General features: G+C 47.2%; 1 protein-coding gene across 1 annotated transcript in view; it reads left to right on the forward strand.

Moving 5' to 3' along the window:
• Nucleotides 1-4839: 4839 nt before the first annotated feature.
• TRABD2A (TraB domain containing 2A) overlaps nt 4840-16601 on the forward strand; it is a 58826-nt gene continuing 47064 nt past the window's right edge. Inside the window, 2 exon segments of the mRNA XM_065891550.1 lie at nt 4840-4947; nt 14978-15538. Of these exon segments, the coding sequence (XP_065747622.1) occupies nt 4840-4947; nt 14978-15538 (669 nt within the window).

The following is a 16601-nucleotide window of genomic DNA, read 5'->3' on the forward strand; positions in this document are numbered from 1 at the left end:
CCAGGAGGCCTCAGTTCATCCGGATTCACCATTAAGCCCCTTCTGTCAAAAATCATTCACACCTGGTACCAAAGTTGTGCCAGGTTTCCAGGAGCAAGGTACCCTTCACCTCAGCACCCTGTCACCCATGCGGATGTGGGGAGGGGAGAGGCTGGAGAGGGGGAGGAGGGGCGGAAAATGGAAATGTGCCAACAATGGGAAACCTTCTCCCTACGTCAGTTCTGATGTAAGACCAGTAGAAGCACAAGGGATGGTTAGGGGAGGTGTTGAAGTGGCCCCAAGCAGAACTGCGGTTATCAACATCCTTCAGGCAAAGACCACCAGAGACACACCTGAAGTTGAATTAGTTGGATTTACTGTTCTTTGCAGCCAGGAAGAACACATACCTTGGGGAACTGTGGGGCATCTCGGAAAGAGGGTGTTGGGAGGGCTTGTTATAGGATTTGGCTTGTGTTTTTAGGTGATCTGGGGGGAAGTTTGAGGAAGCAGGGCTTTGCTCTAGATTAAATGTTTTCAGGAAGTGGTTGTAATTCTGACTGAGCGTCTATGTGAGTTTGCTACGGCTGTCATGACAAAAATACCACAGACTGCGTGGCTTAAACAACAGAAGTTAATTTTCTCAAGTTCTGGAGGCCAGAAGTCCAAAGTCAAGGTGTTGGCAGATTTAGTTTCTCCTGAGCTCTCTTTCCTTGGCTTGCAGATGGTCACCTTCTTGCTGTGTCCTAACATGGTCATCCCTCCAAATCCGAGGGCACCTGTGTGTCCAAATCTATTGTGTGTCCAATTTTCCTTTTCTTATAAGGACAGCAGTCAGGTTAGATTAGGACCCACCCTAACAGCCTCATTTAACATAATCACTTCTTAAAGACCCTATCTTCAAATATAGTCACCTCCTGAGATACAGGGGTATGGGCTTCAACATATGAATTTTGTGGGGACACAGTTCAGCCCCATTAACAGCATCTTAATACATCTTTCTATAAGGTGGGGGGAATGATGGAGGCTAGAACTGGGGTTGGTAAAGAAGCGGCAGTCACTCATTAGTCAGGATAGGGGATGTTTAGTCCTTTTTGTGGTTTGGGTAATGTTCATGTTTTGTCTGTGTTGTGACACGATCACGGAGTGGTCTTGTTTTTGTCTTTATCCATCGTAGTCACAGAGTGGCCTTGGCAGATGTTGATAGTCTGTGAATTATTTATGTTCAGCAGGAGAACACCACAACCTGGTTGTGGATATTGCCAACCAAGTCCTCACTGATAGAGCCAGGTCAGTTTCTGGCTGTCAGGGGATGTTTCTTCCTTCTCAAGATCTGTGTACTGACTAAGCCAATGCAGCTTTGGGATGATTGCCACCCTTTCTCACTTAGAAATTCTGGTGCCAACCTTGGGTGACCAAGGGAGTGTGGCAAAACTCTAGCCCCCTTCCAGGAATGCATGGAGTCTGAAGACCTAGAAGTGTAGGAAATCCGTCTTCAGCTGCCCACTTTGAAAACACACCCTGATGGTGGAGCACTATGCTGGAACTCCTGGGAATTCCTTGGCACCCTGCTTCACCTGGTATATTTGTTTTCGGTTGTTGTGTAACAAATCACCTCTAACTCAGTGGCTTAACACAGCACACATTTATTATCTTGCAGTTTCTCTGGGTCAGGAGTTCAGGCATAGCTTAACCGGATCCTCTGCTTAGGGTAACAAAAGGCTGCAAGCAAGGTGTTTCCCAGGACTGGGTTCTCAGCAGAGGCTCCACTGGGGAAGGATCTGTTTCTGAGCTCTTGCAGGTTGTTGGCAGAATTCATTTCTTCATGGCTGTAGGACTCATGGCAACTTCTTTTTCAGAGACAGCAATGGAGAGAGACTCTAGCAAGCTTGGCAGTCCTTGCACATTCCATCCCTCTTGCCACATTCCATTGGTTAGAAGCAAGTCCCAGGTCCCGCTCACACTCAAGGACAGGGGGTTAAACAAAAGTATGAATACCAGGAGGCAGCTGTTTTGACCATTCTGGGAAACCTGCGGTGAGGTAAGTGACTCAGGACTTGGATGGCTGCAGGCTGGCCAAGCCAGGCAGTGCAAAGGCACAGAGGTGCAGCAGAAGCCACAGCAAATCCTCTGTGTATCCTGAAAGCTTTGCTTTTGAGGAAAGATCTGATTTTGGGGAAAGAGCAAAAAGATATCCAGGGCATAATTTCCTCAGGTGACTGCTATGAAGGGACCAAGACTTACAGGTTGGTGTAAATTCAGGAAGCCATTGGTAGGGGCACAAAGGAGGAAATTAAGAGTAGGTGGACAGAAGGAGGGTTTCCGGGGTATCAACTGTACATGAAGGAGAAACAGAAGGAGGAGGGAAAGGATTAAAAGCATCCAGGTCTTTGGCAGTGGGATGTGAGAGGTATGGACCAAGAACAATACTTGGGGGAGGTGAACCTGATACAGAAACTCTGTGCATAGGCAGAGGGGAGGCTACAGGGACCTTTAGCATCTCCTTTCTGACCATGAAAGGGAAGCAAGGAAGTCTTTCAGCTTAGATGTCTTTAGAAGGCAAGTGAGGACCAGGGCATGCCCACCTGCCTGTCCAGGTCTGGGGAAGCACCCTGGAGTGTTAGGGGACAATGTATGTAGGGTAGATGTGATTCTACTGAATGTTTGGACACTGAGTGCCTTATAGAATAAATCTTCCTTAATGATGGGTCTGACTAAGGCAGGAAGCTCCACCTAAAAAATGTTAGAACCAAACAAAGTTATCCATATACTAGACATTTCAAACTCAGTGTCTGACTATATTCTGGGCCTTGAAATAAATCCCAGCAAATTTAAGCTATTTGAAATTATACAGAGTATAATTATAATGGAGCTAGATTAGAGATCAGTAACAACAAAATATCTAGGAAAAATCTATAACTTGGAAGTCAAGTAACATACTGCTAAGTTATCCATGTTCAAAGAAAAAAAAATCACCAGGGAAATTAGAAAGTACTCCCAACAGAATGATAATGAAAATAAATCTTTTCAAAATCTGTGTGATGCAGCTAAAGCAGTGCTTTGAGGGAAATTTATAGTTGTAAATATTTATATTAGAAAAGAAGAAAGTTTAAAAGTCAGTGATCTAAGGTTCCACCTTAAGAAGATAGAAAAAGAGCAAAGTAAATCCAAAGTAAGTAGAAGGAAGGAAATAATAAAGGTAAGAGTAGAAATCAAAGGAACAGAAAAGAGACAGTAAGAAGACTTACAAGTTCAGTCATGTTTTCTGACACATTATTCCTCCCCCTCTTCCGTCTAGCTACAGCTGATTGGATGAGAATTCATTTGGAGTGGGGGAAAGAGTACGAAATAATAGTTAATTACTTCTTTTTGAGTTCTTGATGCTTGCATCTCACAACCAGAGAGAACTTCTTTTTCCAGTAGGTGGCAGCGCTGGCAACTTGAAAACCCGGACAGGCTGCCTTCTGGGTCGGCTGGGGACCAATGATTGCCGCCGGGCTGAAACGAAGGAGTAATTTCAAGACAGGAGAGAGAGTCAACTCCAGAAAGCAAATCCTCACTCGAATTTAGAATAGGGAAAAGTTTGAGATCTCTCTCTCAATCCCCCTCTCCCTCTCTCCCCCTCTCCCTCCTTCTGTCTCTCCCTCCCTCCCTCCCTCCCTCTCTCTCTCTCTCACACACACACACACAAACCTGGAAAACCTGAATGAAAGCTTGAAAAACTTGCCTTTTAAAAACCTGGGGCTCTTAACTGGAAGTACTGCTGATGGGCACCAGAGGCTCAGAAAACTCCTCCTCCCACTGTGAGCAAATCGCCGCCCCCCCCCACCCCGCCCCCGAGATTCTCCAAAGTTTACATCAGATTCCCAAAATGGACGGGGACTTGAAACAATTAAGAAACCCTGCCTACGAATGCTCCGTTAAACACCACTCAGAAGTTAATCGGGCAGGAGTCTGGGCTGTACAGGAAGGTGGTGGAGTGCACCCAGGCCTTGGGTGGGAGGTGGGAGAGGCCGAGCACAACCAGTTGCTTTTATAACTTTTTCTTCCTGAAGGGTCACTGCTGGAAAAAAACCCTTGGGGAGTTTAGAGCGGAAAGAGAGCGACCACTTTTTGCAGACCTATTATGTCCGTCCTAAATGTCCTCATTTAATCTTTGCAGTAATCCTTCGAGTTCGCTGTTAATCCTTCCTATTACTCTCCCAAATCCCTTAAGAGGGCACTTAATGGACTGCCGGTTTTCGTGGTTCCGGGTTTTAACTGAATGCACACACTGACTAGTCTCCTCTTTTACAGACAAAACTTCCCTGCTATTGCCTTTGTTTACATGAACTTGCCTTTAAAAATAGCCTTTCATTTATTTCTTTGGTCAATTTCTTTCCATCAAGAGCCACCCTCAGAATTGGCAGCGTGAACGCAGACGTAAGGGCAGGAGCTAGTACGATTTTCGGTTGAATTTAGAAGACAGTCCTGGAGCCTCACTTTTCCCTTCTGGTTCACGGGATGGCCGGCGGCCGGGGCAGGGTTTGGGCGGGAGAACTGGGGCCGCGGATCCCGCGGCTGCCTCTGCTCAGGGCAGACGGGCGGCAGAGAGGTTGGGCGCGGTCGGGGTTCAGCCTCACTTGGCCGCCGCCTCCGGGCTTGGGGGTGAGCCCCGCCCGGAGGCGGTCGCGCTAACCGCGGAGGGAGCCGGCGAGAGGCGCGGGGAAATGGGCGAGCGTCCCCGGCTCTTCGAGCCCGGCGCGCCATGGCGGGTGCCGGGCAAGTACGCAGCCCCGCGGCCGCGGGCTAGCCGAGCCGGGAGGCCACTGTTGGGTCCCTCCTTCCCTCTGCGCCCCAGGCCTCGGAGCCACCGAGAGGAGGATGAGTCCCTGGAGCTGGTTCCTGCTGCCAACCCTCTGCCTCCTATCCGCGAGCGCAGCCCCTCCGCGTGGCGCGCCCGCCTCCGCCAACTGCAAGCTCAAGGCCCAAGTAAGGCGCGCAGCGGGCGCGGGCGCGGCAGCCTCCCGGCACCTCCTGGGGGTGGTTACCTTCCCAACCGCACTGAGCCCCGTGCTCTTGGACCCCGAGCCGACTCAGCGGGTCGGGCTCCCACCTTGCACGGCGGCGCCTCCTAGCTCGCGCTTCCCGCCGAGCCCCCGGGTTCCCCTTTCCGGCGGGGGTGCAGAACTCCGGCCACACGAGACCCTGTCCCCCAGCCATCGCCATTCGTCAGCCGAAGGGAGTCCCGGGCCGGGTACCCCGGGTCTCGCCAGCCTGCTTCGCTGGCGTTTGAGGGACGAATCCGCGAAGACCCAGTGGGCCCAGGACTTGGGCACATTTACTTTTAAGTTTGTTCTGCCTGCTCGTCCCTAGCGTTTCATTTCTGCTCGTTTCTAAATGGTAATAGCCCCCAGCAGCTGCTTGATTTAATCTTCGTCTATTCAGTGCCTGAGTTAGGAGGAATGTGGGGGGAGCTGAAGCCATCCTCCTTGTTTTACTGATACGGGAAACTGAGGCTCAGAGAGGGACTTTTGTGCTCCAGGTTACAGAGCGCGTTCGTGGAGAGACCAGGTCTGACAGCCTAGCGTTCACGCACCCGGCGCCTCCTTAGATCTTCGCATCAGCGTTTTGGGGTGAGGGGAGCCGAGGTGAGAGAGCCCCAGTGACCTGCCCGTGTCCACCCAGCCCTATAGGAGCAGAAGCCGAACGGAAACCCGGCAGGTCTGGCGTCTCCGGGGCTGAACCTCTTTCGAGAAGAGCGTTTCCATTTCCTGATCAATTTTCCTACGCTCGGAATTTTCTGCAGGTCTGAAGTTCCTCTCTTCTGAGCTCCGTGGAAGTTGACTTTTGCGAGTTTACATCGGTGGGTCCAGTGTCTGTGGATCCCTGGCGCTGGGGAGGGTGATCGTAGACTGAGCGCCCTCGAACGCCGGTTGCCGGAGTTCAGGGGTCTGCCCACCTTCGGTGAACCTGCGCAGCATCCGGGGCCGCGTCCACTTGCCTCCGTGATTTTATTCATCGTCTTAACCACAGCAAGGGAGAAGGTGACCTCACTGAGCCGTTCCTGGCGCACAGGGCTGCCCGGGAAGCTGCACTGTGTCCCTAGGGCGCCCTGGGCTGCGGACGCGTGGAAACCGAAGAGGGAAATCCTCACCGGGGATCGTTCCAAACTCCGCTGCGGTGTGGCAGCTGCGGGCTTGTTATACAAGGCAGAAGTCCATCCTTTCATATGAAAGCAGAGTGCCTTGCACTTTTGCGAATCTATTACCAACTCGTAATAATATTATCGAGTGAGTCTTGATAAGGTCTCTGTTTCTCCCTTCTGTTGAGTCTGTCTTCGTGGGTCTTTTGTTCTGTCAGTTCTCATACTTTTTGGTCTCATAGTAAAACACTTGTGTGGGTTAACGGAAATATTAATAAAATGCAAGAATACACAAGCACACATGCCATTGACTGTTGGAGGGTGATGTTATCTAGAGACTTGTAGCCCCAAGAAAATTCTGTTTGTACACTTGTGAGAGAATGAAAGAGGAAAATATCTTTGTATTATTATGAAAATAGCTCTGATCTTACAGACTGCTTGAAAGGGACTTGGGGACATTCACAAGTCCCTGGACCACACTTTGAGAATCAATGTTCTATTCTGTGGGCAAACTGCCTTGTCCTGTGTGGAGGTCAGAAGGTCAGTCAGTGGCAGGGCTGTCTGCTTGACCTGCAGGCTGTAGAGGGTACCGTGGGTGGGTCCCCCAGGGGGTTGGGGTTTTGAGATTGTAGAGTGAGGCTCTGGAATCCAGCCTCCCATCTGGTGTGGCAGCTTCCTGTAGCTTTCTGGAAGGACTGTGGCTTGATAGCTGGCTTGGTTTTCAACTTTCGTTCATCATTAGAGAGGTTTTCTGAGCCAAAGTCCGCCACAGACAAGGCAGGCTTTACCCGGAGCAGCACACAGGTTGAGTCTGTTCCTTATCAACACTCAAACACAACTCTGGAGCGTTCTTACCATTCCTGCTAGCGTTGTTTCACATTTGCTGTTTCTTCACCCAGATATCCACATGCTTGCTCCCATACTTCCATCTGGGCTTTGCTCAAATTCTCTCAATGAGACCCTTCCCGATTACCTATTAAAGATTATGTCATGCCCCCATTCCCCGGCCACCCGGCCCTCCTATCTGCTTTTCCGACTTTATTTTCCTGTGTAGCACTTAACCACCATCTGATAAAAATGTTTGTTTATTGCCCCCCCTCCAATCTCCGTAAGCATAGGAGTTTTTGTTTGCTGCTGCATCCCCAGTGCATACAAGAGTGCCTGGCCATAGTAGATGCTAAATAAATATTTGTCAAATGAAAAGGGCAAACTAAAGCCAACTTACTTTAATATCATTCCAGCTGGTCTGCTGAAGGGTCCTCTTGGAAAAGAGCAGTTATCTCAGGTCCAGGAGCTGGATGGGAAGAGTTGAGGGGGCCCGTGGCTTAGGGATTTAGCCCACATTACACAAGCTGTCATTGTGCTACTTTATTTCGTTGTATGGATTACACGTGTGTGTTAAAATCTCCGGTAAGGTGATTCAGTCCGCAGAACTTCGTGTGTCTCTGTCATCCATGGACATGTCTTCTTCTTTTAAAAGAAACCTGTTATGGTGTTAATATATATATTTTTTCCTTTGAAATCATCAGAATGTTAAGATACATGGCTCCCTCTAGTAGTATGTAGGGGCCACAATTACAGTGAAAGGGGGGTGGTAGAGCCATTTTGTTTTTCTTTTATGGAGACAAATAGTCCTTCCCCTGAGGGTGTCGGTGTGAGGCAGGGGCAGCTGCACCCCTAAGATCAGTGCAGCAGCCTAGGGGCTCATCTGTGGGCAAAGGCAAGGTAGGAGCTCCCTGATCAGAAGCCCTGAAGACTCGCCTTTCAGAAGGGCCTGGTAGAGAGGTGTCAGTAGCTAGAGTGGGAGACAGGATGCCCTCCTGGGTCAGAACAGAACGCCATGTATTGAAGAAGCTCCATAGGATAAGGATCATTTCTTTAAAACCACTTGAAAACCCCTGGCTTAAAAAGAAAAAAAAAGTGGAAAAGCCCCCCACCCCCCAAGCTGTGTTATCCCTTAAAGAGAGAATGGGAGAGGATGGCCCCCTGAGGAGTGAAAGATGTCAGTGTGGGTCCATCTGGGTAGGTCATTGAGGCCCCAAATGGGGAGCTGGACAGAGCCTCTCTAGATGTGGAGTCAGGTGGTCCTCCCGAGCGATGGTGCACCTAGCAGAGTGCGAACTGAAAAAGATGTAAGTCTGAATCGCGGGGGATGTCTGCTGCATGCTAAGGCCGCCTGATATGGTGTTTAAAACCTGGGGCTCTGGCTTCAAATCCTGGATCCACTGCTTAGCAGCTATGAGACCTTCTGTAGCATAATAAACCTCTCAAGGCCTCGATGTCTCTGTCTGGAAACAGCCAGTGTCTTACTTAGGTGTGTATTCTCCCTCTTCCTCTCTTCCCCATCTCTCCTATGTGGGCACTGGGCAGGCGTTCACCCCCACCATGCCACGAAAACCGTTCTTGTCTGGGTCGCCAGCGACCTCCGTGTCGCTCTATCCAGAGGTCAGTTGTCCAAATCCTCGTCTTATTTAGTCCATCAACCACACCTAACCCACTGGCTTACTGTCTCCTCCCCGAAGCTCTTTCTTCAGTGGGCTTCCTGCTCTTCTGATTTTCCCTGCTACCTCGCTGGCCACTTCTCTTCTTCTGGCTTCTCTTCTTTCCCTTGACTTCACAAGGTTGGACCATTTCTAGACCCATTCTCTCCTGTTTGCACTTAGTCCCTTGGAGATCTCTTCTAGTCCTATGGCTTTAAATAACATCGAAATGATGACCACACCCTCTTTTTCATCGGGGACCCGGATCTCTCCCAGACTCCAGACTCATGCATCCACCTATCCACTCGACCTCCCCACTTGGATGTCTGCTTGACATTTCAACTCAGCGGGACCAGCACCAAACTTCTGACCTTCCCTCGAATCCTGTTCCACCCCGTCTTCTCCATCTGGGTTGATGGTAACTTCATCCTTTTAATTAACCAATTCATCAGCAAATCCTGTTGGCTCTTGTTTCCAGAGTACAGCCAGAATCCCATCTCTGATCACTTCTCATCAAGTCTGTCAGTCCTGCTCTGTTCTCTCACTTGGGTCATTTCAGTAACTTCCTAACTGACCTTCTTTCATCTGCCCTCATCTCTCAGTAGTCTGTTCATCACAGCTGCCAGAGTGATCCTGTCAACACATTAACTCAGCTCATTTAGCTTCTCTCATTAAAAACCTGCACCAACTTCCACCCTACTCAGCATAAAAGCCTCCACCCTTCCAGGAGCTCGGGGGCCCTGTGCGGCCAGGCCTTGTTGGCCTCTCTGACCTTTGCCTCCTGCCTGCCTCTGGAGCTGTCCAGCTGCAGTCATGCTGGCCTCTTTCCTGCTCCTCCAACACATTGAGGGCCTTTCTGCCCCAGGGTCTTTGCACTTGCTGTTGCCTCCTCTTGGAGGGATTGCTCCCAGATAGTCCTGTACTTTGACCTCTTACCTCCTTCACGGCAAGGCTTAAATGACCTACTGGACATTCAGGGACTTTCCTGGTCACCCTATTTAAGACAACATCCCTCCTCCACTAGTACTTCCTGTTCCCCTTCTGCTTCTGTGTTCTCCTCAGCAGTTACCATTAACATACCGGAGGCAGAGACCCATACTTCATTCACTGCTGTATTCCTAGTGCCTCATGCCTAGAGCCGTGCCTGGTGCCTGGGGGGCACAGCATTGATAGCTGGGAAAGAAATCAGTGTTGAACAAATGCAGCAGAACCATCCGTGTGCAACGCTTGGATGGCACCTGGCACACAGCGAACAGTCAGTATCAGCCAGCTGCTTTCAGCATCATTACTGTCAGTGCATGGCTAGATGCCAGAACATGAGTACTGTTTTTTAAAAAACCTGAGCAGACACTTCCCTGGTGGCGCAGTGGTTAAGACTCCACGCTCTCAATGCAGGGAGCCCGGGTTCAATCCCTGGTCAGGGAACTAGATCCCACATGTGTGCCACAACTAAGAGTTCGCATGCCACAACTAAGGAGCCATCGAGCCGAAACTAAGGAGCCTGCGAGCTGCAACTAAGACCTGGTGCAGCCAAATAAATAAATATTAAAAAAAAAATCATCAACCAAGAAATGTTCTTAGAAAAATATTATATATAAAATAAAGCTGAGCAGTTTTCAGTGAAAAGATCACACAATAACCCTATTTCTAGACTCATACTGGTTGAAAAGACAACAATAAAATAAATAAGAAACTAAGAATGGATACATGTAATTGAACAGACTTTGTTCCTGAAGAGAAGTGTAGGCGTTTTGAGGTAGGATGGGACATTAGGGACATTAAGTGTGTTGGGTGAAAACAAACCAAAACCAAACCAAAATGAAACACCCCCTCACCACTCCCCACCAACCCCACGCTATGATCCTGCAGTATGGGTGTGGTTTTTCTTGGAATATATTTGTTTACTATCATGGTCTCCTAATAGATGACAATGAATCAGGTGCCCATGTGTTTAATAATAATATTTCAACTATTTGCCATGTCTCCAGTTGGAAACTGTGTAGAAGTCCTTTGGTAGACTGTGTGGAACTTGTGTAACCAGATGTATAGGTCAGTGGTCTCCAATCATATCATCATCCAGGACCCCTTTGATCACCAACTCTTCCCACTAAAATCAACAAATAAAACAAACTAAACCTATGCTTGGAAGCCCAGCTCTAGCAAACCAGTTGCATTTAAAGGTAATTATTCTGTTACCCATTTAAAATTAACCAAAGCCATAACTGTCAACCTCAGCTTTTGGTTACTGTCTAACCAGTGTTTTTCTACCAGCTTGATCTAATTTTAACCAACAGTGAGACATTTGATTGCTTAATTAGCCTTTGGCAACCATTTTTCTGTAGACTACAGTTTCCATGTGGCTTTTTGAAGTAGTATTTAAATAACCCTGGGGACTCTCATTACTTCCTAAGAGGATGCCTGAGGACTGGCTGGAGACCCTGTACACCATTTATCTCTTAATACTAATTCAACCCTTAACAGGTTGGTTTTTTTTTTTTTACATCTTTACTGGAGTATAATTGCTTTACAATGATGTGTTAGTTTCTGCTTTATAACAAAGTGAATCAGTTACACATAAGCATATGTTCCCATATCTCTTTCCTCTTGCGTCTCCCTCCCTCCCACCCTCCCTATCCCACCCCTCCAGGCGGTCACAAAGCACCCAGCTGATCTCCCTGTGCTATGCGGCTGCTTCCCACTAGCTATCTACCTTACGTTTGGTAGTGTATATATGTCCATGCCTCTCTCTCGCTTTGTCACAGCTCCCCCTCCCCCCTCCCCATATCCTCAAGTCCGTTCTCTAGTAGGTCTGTGTCTTTAGTCCTGTCTTACCCCTAGGTTCTTCATGACATTTTTTTCCTTTAATTCCATATATATGTGTTAGCATACGGTATTTGTCTTTCTCTTTCTGACTTACTTCACTCTGTGTGACAGACTCTAGGTCTCTCCACCTCATTACAAATAGCTCAATTTCGTTTTATGGCTGAGTAATATTCCATTGTATATATGTGCCACATCTTCTTTATCTATTCATCCGATGATGGACACTTAGGTTGTTTCCATCTCCGGGCTATTGTAAATAGAGCTGCAATGAACATTTTGGTACATGACTCTTTTTGAATTATGGTTTTCTCAGGGTATATGCCCAGCAGTGGGATTGCTGGGTCATATGGTAGTTCTATTTGTAGTTTTCTAAGGAACCTCCATACTGTTCTCTACAGTGGCTGTATCAATTTACATTCCCACCAACAGTGCAAGAGTGTTCCCTTTTCTCCACACCCTCTCCAGCATTTATTGTTTCTAGATTGTTTGATGCTGGCCATTCTGACTGGTATAAGATGATATCTCATTGTAGCTTTGATTTGCATTTCTCTAATGATTAATGACGTTGAGCATTCTTTCATGTGTTTGTTGGCAGTCTGTATATCTTCTTTGGAGAAATGTCTATTTAGGTCTTCTGCCCATTTTTGGATTGGGTTGTTTGTTTTTTTGTTATTGAGCTGCATGAGCTGCTTATAAATTTTGGAGATTAATCCTTTGTCAGTTGCTTCATTTGAAAATATTTTCTCCCATTCTGAGGGTTGTCTTTTGGTTTTGTTTATGGTTTCCTTTGCTGTGCAAAAGCTTTGAAGTTTCATTAGGTCCCATTTGTTTATTTTTGTTTCCGTTTCTCTAGGAAGTGGGTCAAAAAGGATCAGTTTTTAAAAATTATTTAAAAAATGTGTTTTTTCTCTCATTTGTTCAGTCATTTAACTTTTACTTGTCTAACTTGTTTATTACCATTACTTATGATAGGGGTTATTATCTGACTTTCACCACCTGAGTTCCATCCCTGGCTGGGGAGCTAAGATCCCGCAAGCCATGTAGCACGGCAAAAAAAAACCCACAAACAAACCTCAGTGGGGTGGCTGAGACAGAAGCAAAATTGAGCATAATTAGTGCATTCTTGAAAAGCTGGGTGTGTGAGCAAAACTATAATTTGAATACTTTAAAAAACAAGGTCACAGGCTGGAGGCTAATGAGGTAAGCTCCATCTGGTGCGCATGGTGTTTTGAGAAAACTGAGGTCTCATTTCCCAACTGGAAGATTTTATTTGATATCAGGATTTCTAGTTTCTTTGGAAAAGTCCCTTCTGGGGCACCAGGCCTGTTCCCCTGTGGCCAGCACTGCTGAGGCTGCTTGGCCAATGTCCTTTGTGGAGAGTTGTGGGCTTGTTGGCCCCTGACCTACCCCTGCTGTTATGTCACCCCAGCCCACATGTTTCCCTGCCTCTGCTCTCCTCTGAGTGGTCCCATGGTGTTTTTGTGAAGGTGACAGGGGGACAGGTGGAGAAGAGCAGGCTGAAGAGAGTAGGGCCCCTGCTTCAGCCAGCTCCACCCTCATCGGTCTTATATTTTGAGATTCTGTGTAATATTTCATTTGAGACCAGGTTGCTGCTGCTGAAACAATGACACAGAGTGCAGATATAGTTGACCCTCATTATTTGTAGATTTCATGTTTGTGAATTTGCCAACTTGCTAAAATTGTTAACCCCAAGCTTGTGGTGCTTTCACTTTCACTTGCAGATGTGCCCAGAACTGCAAAAAATTTGAGCGGCGGGATGCACAGTCTCCCAGCGGAGGTGGAGTAAGTCAGTGCTCCGGCTTGTCTTTTCACCCCTCGAACTAGAAACAAGTAAACAAGTGTACTTTTTGCAGTTTACTTAGTGCCATATTTTTTTTGCATTTTTGTGCTTCTTGGAGGTGATTTCACTGTTTAAAATGAATGAAGTGCTGTCTAGTGTCCCTAAGCACACGAGGGCAGTGATGTGCCTTAGGGAGAAAATACATGAGTTAGACGAACTTCATGCAGGCATGAGTTACGGTGTTGTTGGCTATGAGTTCAATGTTCACAAGTCAACAAAATATACTAAAGAAGGTGCTTTGCAACAGAAGCACACATAAAACATAAAACAAGGTTATGTATTGCTCTGTTGACTAAAACGTTGTGACCAGAGGCTCGCAGAACCCTAACCTTGTGTTTCCCCTAGGAGCAGTGGTTCAGTATCCGGTAATTCAGCGTTCACAGTGACTTTATAGAACATAACTATGATACATAATGAGAACTGACAGTAAACTGAAACCCCACAATCCAGGAAAGCATGCTACTTAAAAGGCTGCTGAAACGAAACCTTTGTAAACAGAATGAATTCCAAATATTCTTGCCTATAAAACCTGGATTTTCACATTTCTGGGTTGCTTGATGTGGGGCTGGCCCCATGCATATATCTGACCTTTACACTTGAACTCCTTGAGGGCTGCCCTGTGCACTTCTTTGTACAGGAGCTCTTAATAAACAGATGTTTCATAAATGCCCGCTGTTGAGACTGAGAGACACTCGGGGCCAAAGGGCAAAGTGGCTTGGCCTCAGCATGTAACCAGTGCTCAGCCTGTAAAAGTGTTGGGAGACATCGTGGAACCGTCCAGTTCTCTGCTGCTGTACCAGAAGGCTTTGTAAGAGAGAAATGCAGGACAATGCATGTCCTAAAGGGACAGGGGCAGACTGTGCAATCAGGGGCTTCTTAGGACTGTGGAGTCAACCTTGGCTGCACATTGGAGTCACCAGGGAAGCTTTAAAAATATCACCTAGGGCTTCCCTAGTGGCGCAGTGGTTGAGAGTCCGCCTGCCGATGCAGGGGACACGGGTTCGTGCCCCGGTCCGGGAAGATCCCACATGCCGCAGCGTGGCTGGGCCCGTGAGCCATGGCCGCTGAGCCTGCGCATCCGGAGCCTGTGCTCCACAACGGGAGAGGCCACAGCAGTGAGAGGCCTGCGTACTGCCAAAAAATATATATATATATATATATATATATATATATATATATATATATATATATATAAAACCTCTTATCTCACCTCCAGAGATCCCATTGTGATTGACCTGGGATAAGACCCAGATATCAGACTTCTAGAAGCTTTGTAGGTGATTCCAAATGTGCATCCAGAGTTGAGAGACTCTGCCTTTGGGGTTGTTGAATTTGAGATCTGAAGAAGTAGAAACCACCAGGTGTGCCTGGGAGGTAACAGTGGGCTCCTCAGGTGTCTCTTACCTGTACCAGGTGCGTCCTTGTAGTCCCTTGAGAATCCCCTCTTTAACTCCTGTCCAGTTGCTAGAGCAGGCATGGGGCGAACTCAAAGCTGGTGATTGGATTGCTTTCTCATCTTTAATCAACATTTCGATGAGGAAAGGGAAGGGATGCTGAAATTCAGTCTGCTTTGAGGACTCCTGCCCCTGGTAGGTGACTCTGCCTGGACTATTTTGATCATTTTTCTCCTGCAGGGTGACCTGTCTCTCTAATTTACCTCTCAGGTTCCTGTCCCTCCATATCATGCCTTGATGTTGTCTCTTTTCCTTTTAGCAAAATGAGTTGAATTCCTTCTTGTGGACCATAAAGCGAGACCCGCTGTCTTACTTCTTTGGCATGATCCATGTCCCGTACACCTGGGTTTGGGACTTCATCCCGGACACCTCCAAGGAGGCTCTTCAGCAGAGCCGCATCGTCTACTTTGAGCTGGACCTCATGGACCCTTACACTATCTCGGCCCTCACCAGCTGTCAGATGCTGCCACGAGGTAAGAACCTCCAGGAGGTGCTCCCCAGGGACATTTACGGCCGCCTTAAGCGCCACCTTGAGTACGTCAAGCTCGTGATGCCCTCGTGGATGACGGCTGACCAGCATGGTAAGGGTCTCTACGCAGACTACCTGTTCAATGCCATCACAGGCAACTGGGAGTGGAAGAGGCCCGTCTGGGTGATGCTCATGGTCAACTCCCTGACCAAAGCGGACATCACGTCCTGTGGGGTGCCCGTCTTAGACCTGTACCTTGCCCAGGAGGCCAAGCGGCTGAGGAAACAGACGGGAGCAGTGGAGAAGGTGGAAGAGCAATGCAATCTGTTGAATGGGCTGAACTTCTCACAGGTAAGACCCTCTTTGCATGTAGGACTTGGTGACAGTTGATTGTGTGGCTGAACCTATTGAATTACAAGACTACAGGAAATAGACCAGAAGCACAGTTGACCTACCAATTGTCTTTGCTCAAGAAATTTATCCTACGGATGAAAAAATAAGCCTGTCAGTCACTTTTGTCACTTATCTGTGTATTATCAAGAAAGAAAACTTGTTTTTTCTTGTCATCCCAGCAAATATTGCATACTTTTGTTACTCGTTTTAATTCAGGTCGTTGTTTAGGAAAGTGAAGGCCAGACTGGCTGTCCCGGGGAGTGGCCTGGGTCACAAATGATACCGGCCATGGCTGTTTCAGGTAACGTCAGTCCCTTTGAGATCATTGCTGTCTCTCTTCAGGACACTCGTCCCAGGACATTCCTTTCTAAGGCAGAGTTATGGTCCTGTACCCATCGTTTAGAGATCCTACCCCAGGGCATTAGAATTTAGGTTGATTTTCAAGAAGTTCTTCACTTCGCATAAGACAAGAAATACTTTATTAAAGTGCCATTATTTCGGTGAAGTTTCTTGTTGCTGTTGATGTTTTAAAGTGCCTTAGATACCTGTAGGGGCCAGTGGGAATTCTGCAACATGCAATAAATATTCTTGTTTTGCAGATAGTCTCAGTGGTTGGCTTGGGATGTTGGTGTGCAGAATAAAATCCAATCATCCAGGCCTTAGTGGATCTTGAAATACTGAAATTGGATTGTTATTTAAAGGTTTAAGAACATTCAACAGCATAAAAATGCCATTCCTGAATTGATAATGAAATTTTTAGGGAATTTACCTTGCTAAAATTCTATAATATTAAGAAATACTCAGATGCTAAAATATAGTATTTGTTTGGCATGTTGAGATTTATAGATAAGATAGGGGACCGCTAATTTTGTTGGTCTCCTAGCGGAGTTTTTCTTGCATTGTTTTGGAAACCTGCAAAGCCAATATTCTAACTTTTTCAATGTCTGCATTTAATACAAGTGTTTTGAAAAAGAAAGGTGCTTTGATTTAAAGCCTCATTGAGTTTGACCTTACAGGTTTG

Source organism: Phocoena phocoena, chromosome 14, assembly GCF_963924675.1.
Source record: "Phocoena phocoena chromosome 14, mPhoPho1.1, whole genome shotgun sequence".
In the NCBI taxonomy this organism is placed as follows: Eukaryota; Metazoa; Chordata; class Mammalia; order Artiodactyla; family Phocoenidae; genus Phocoena; species Phocoena phocoena.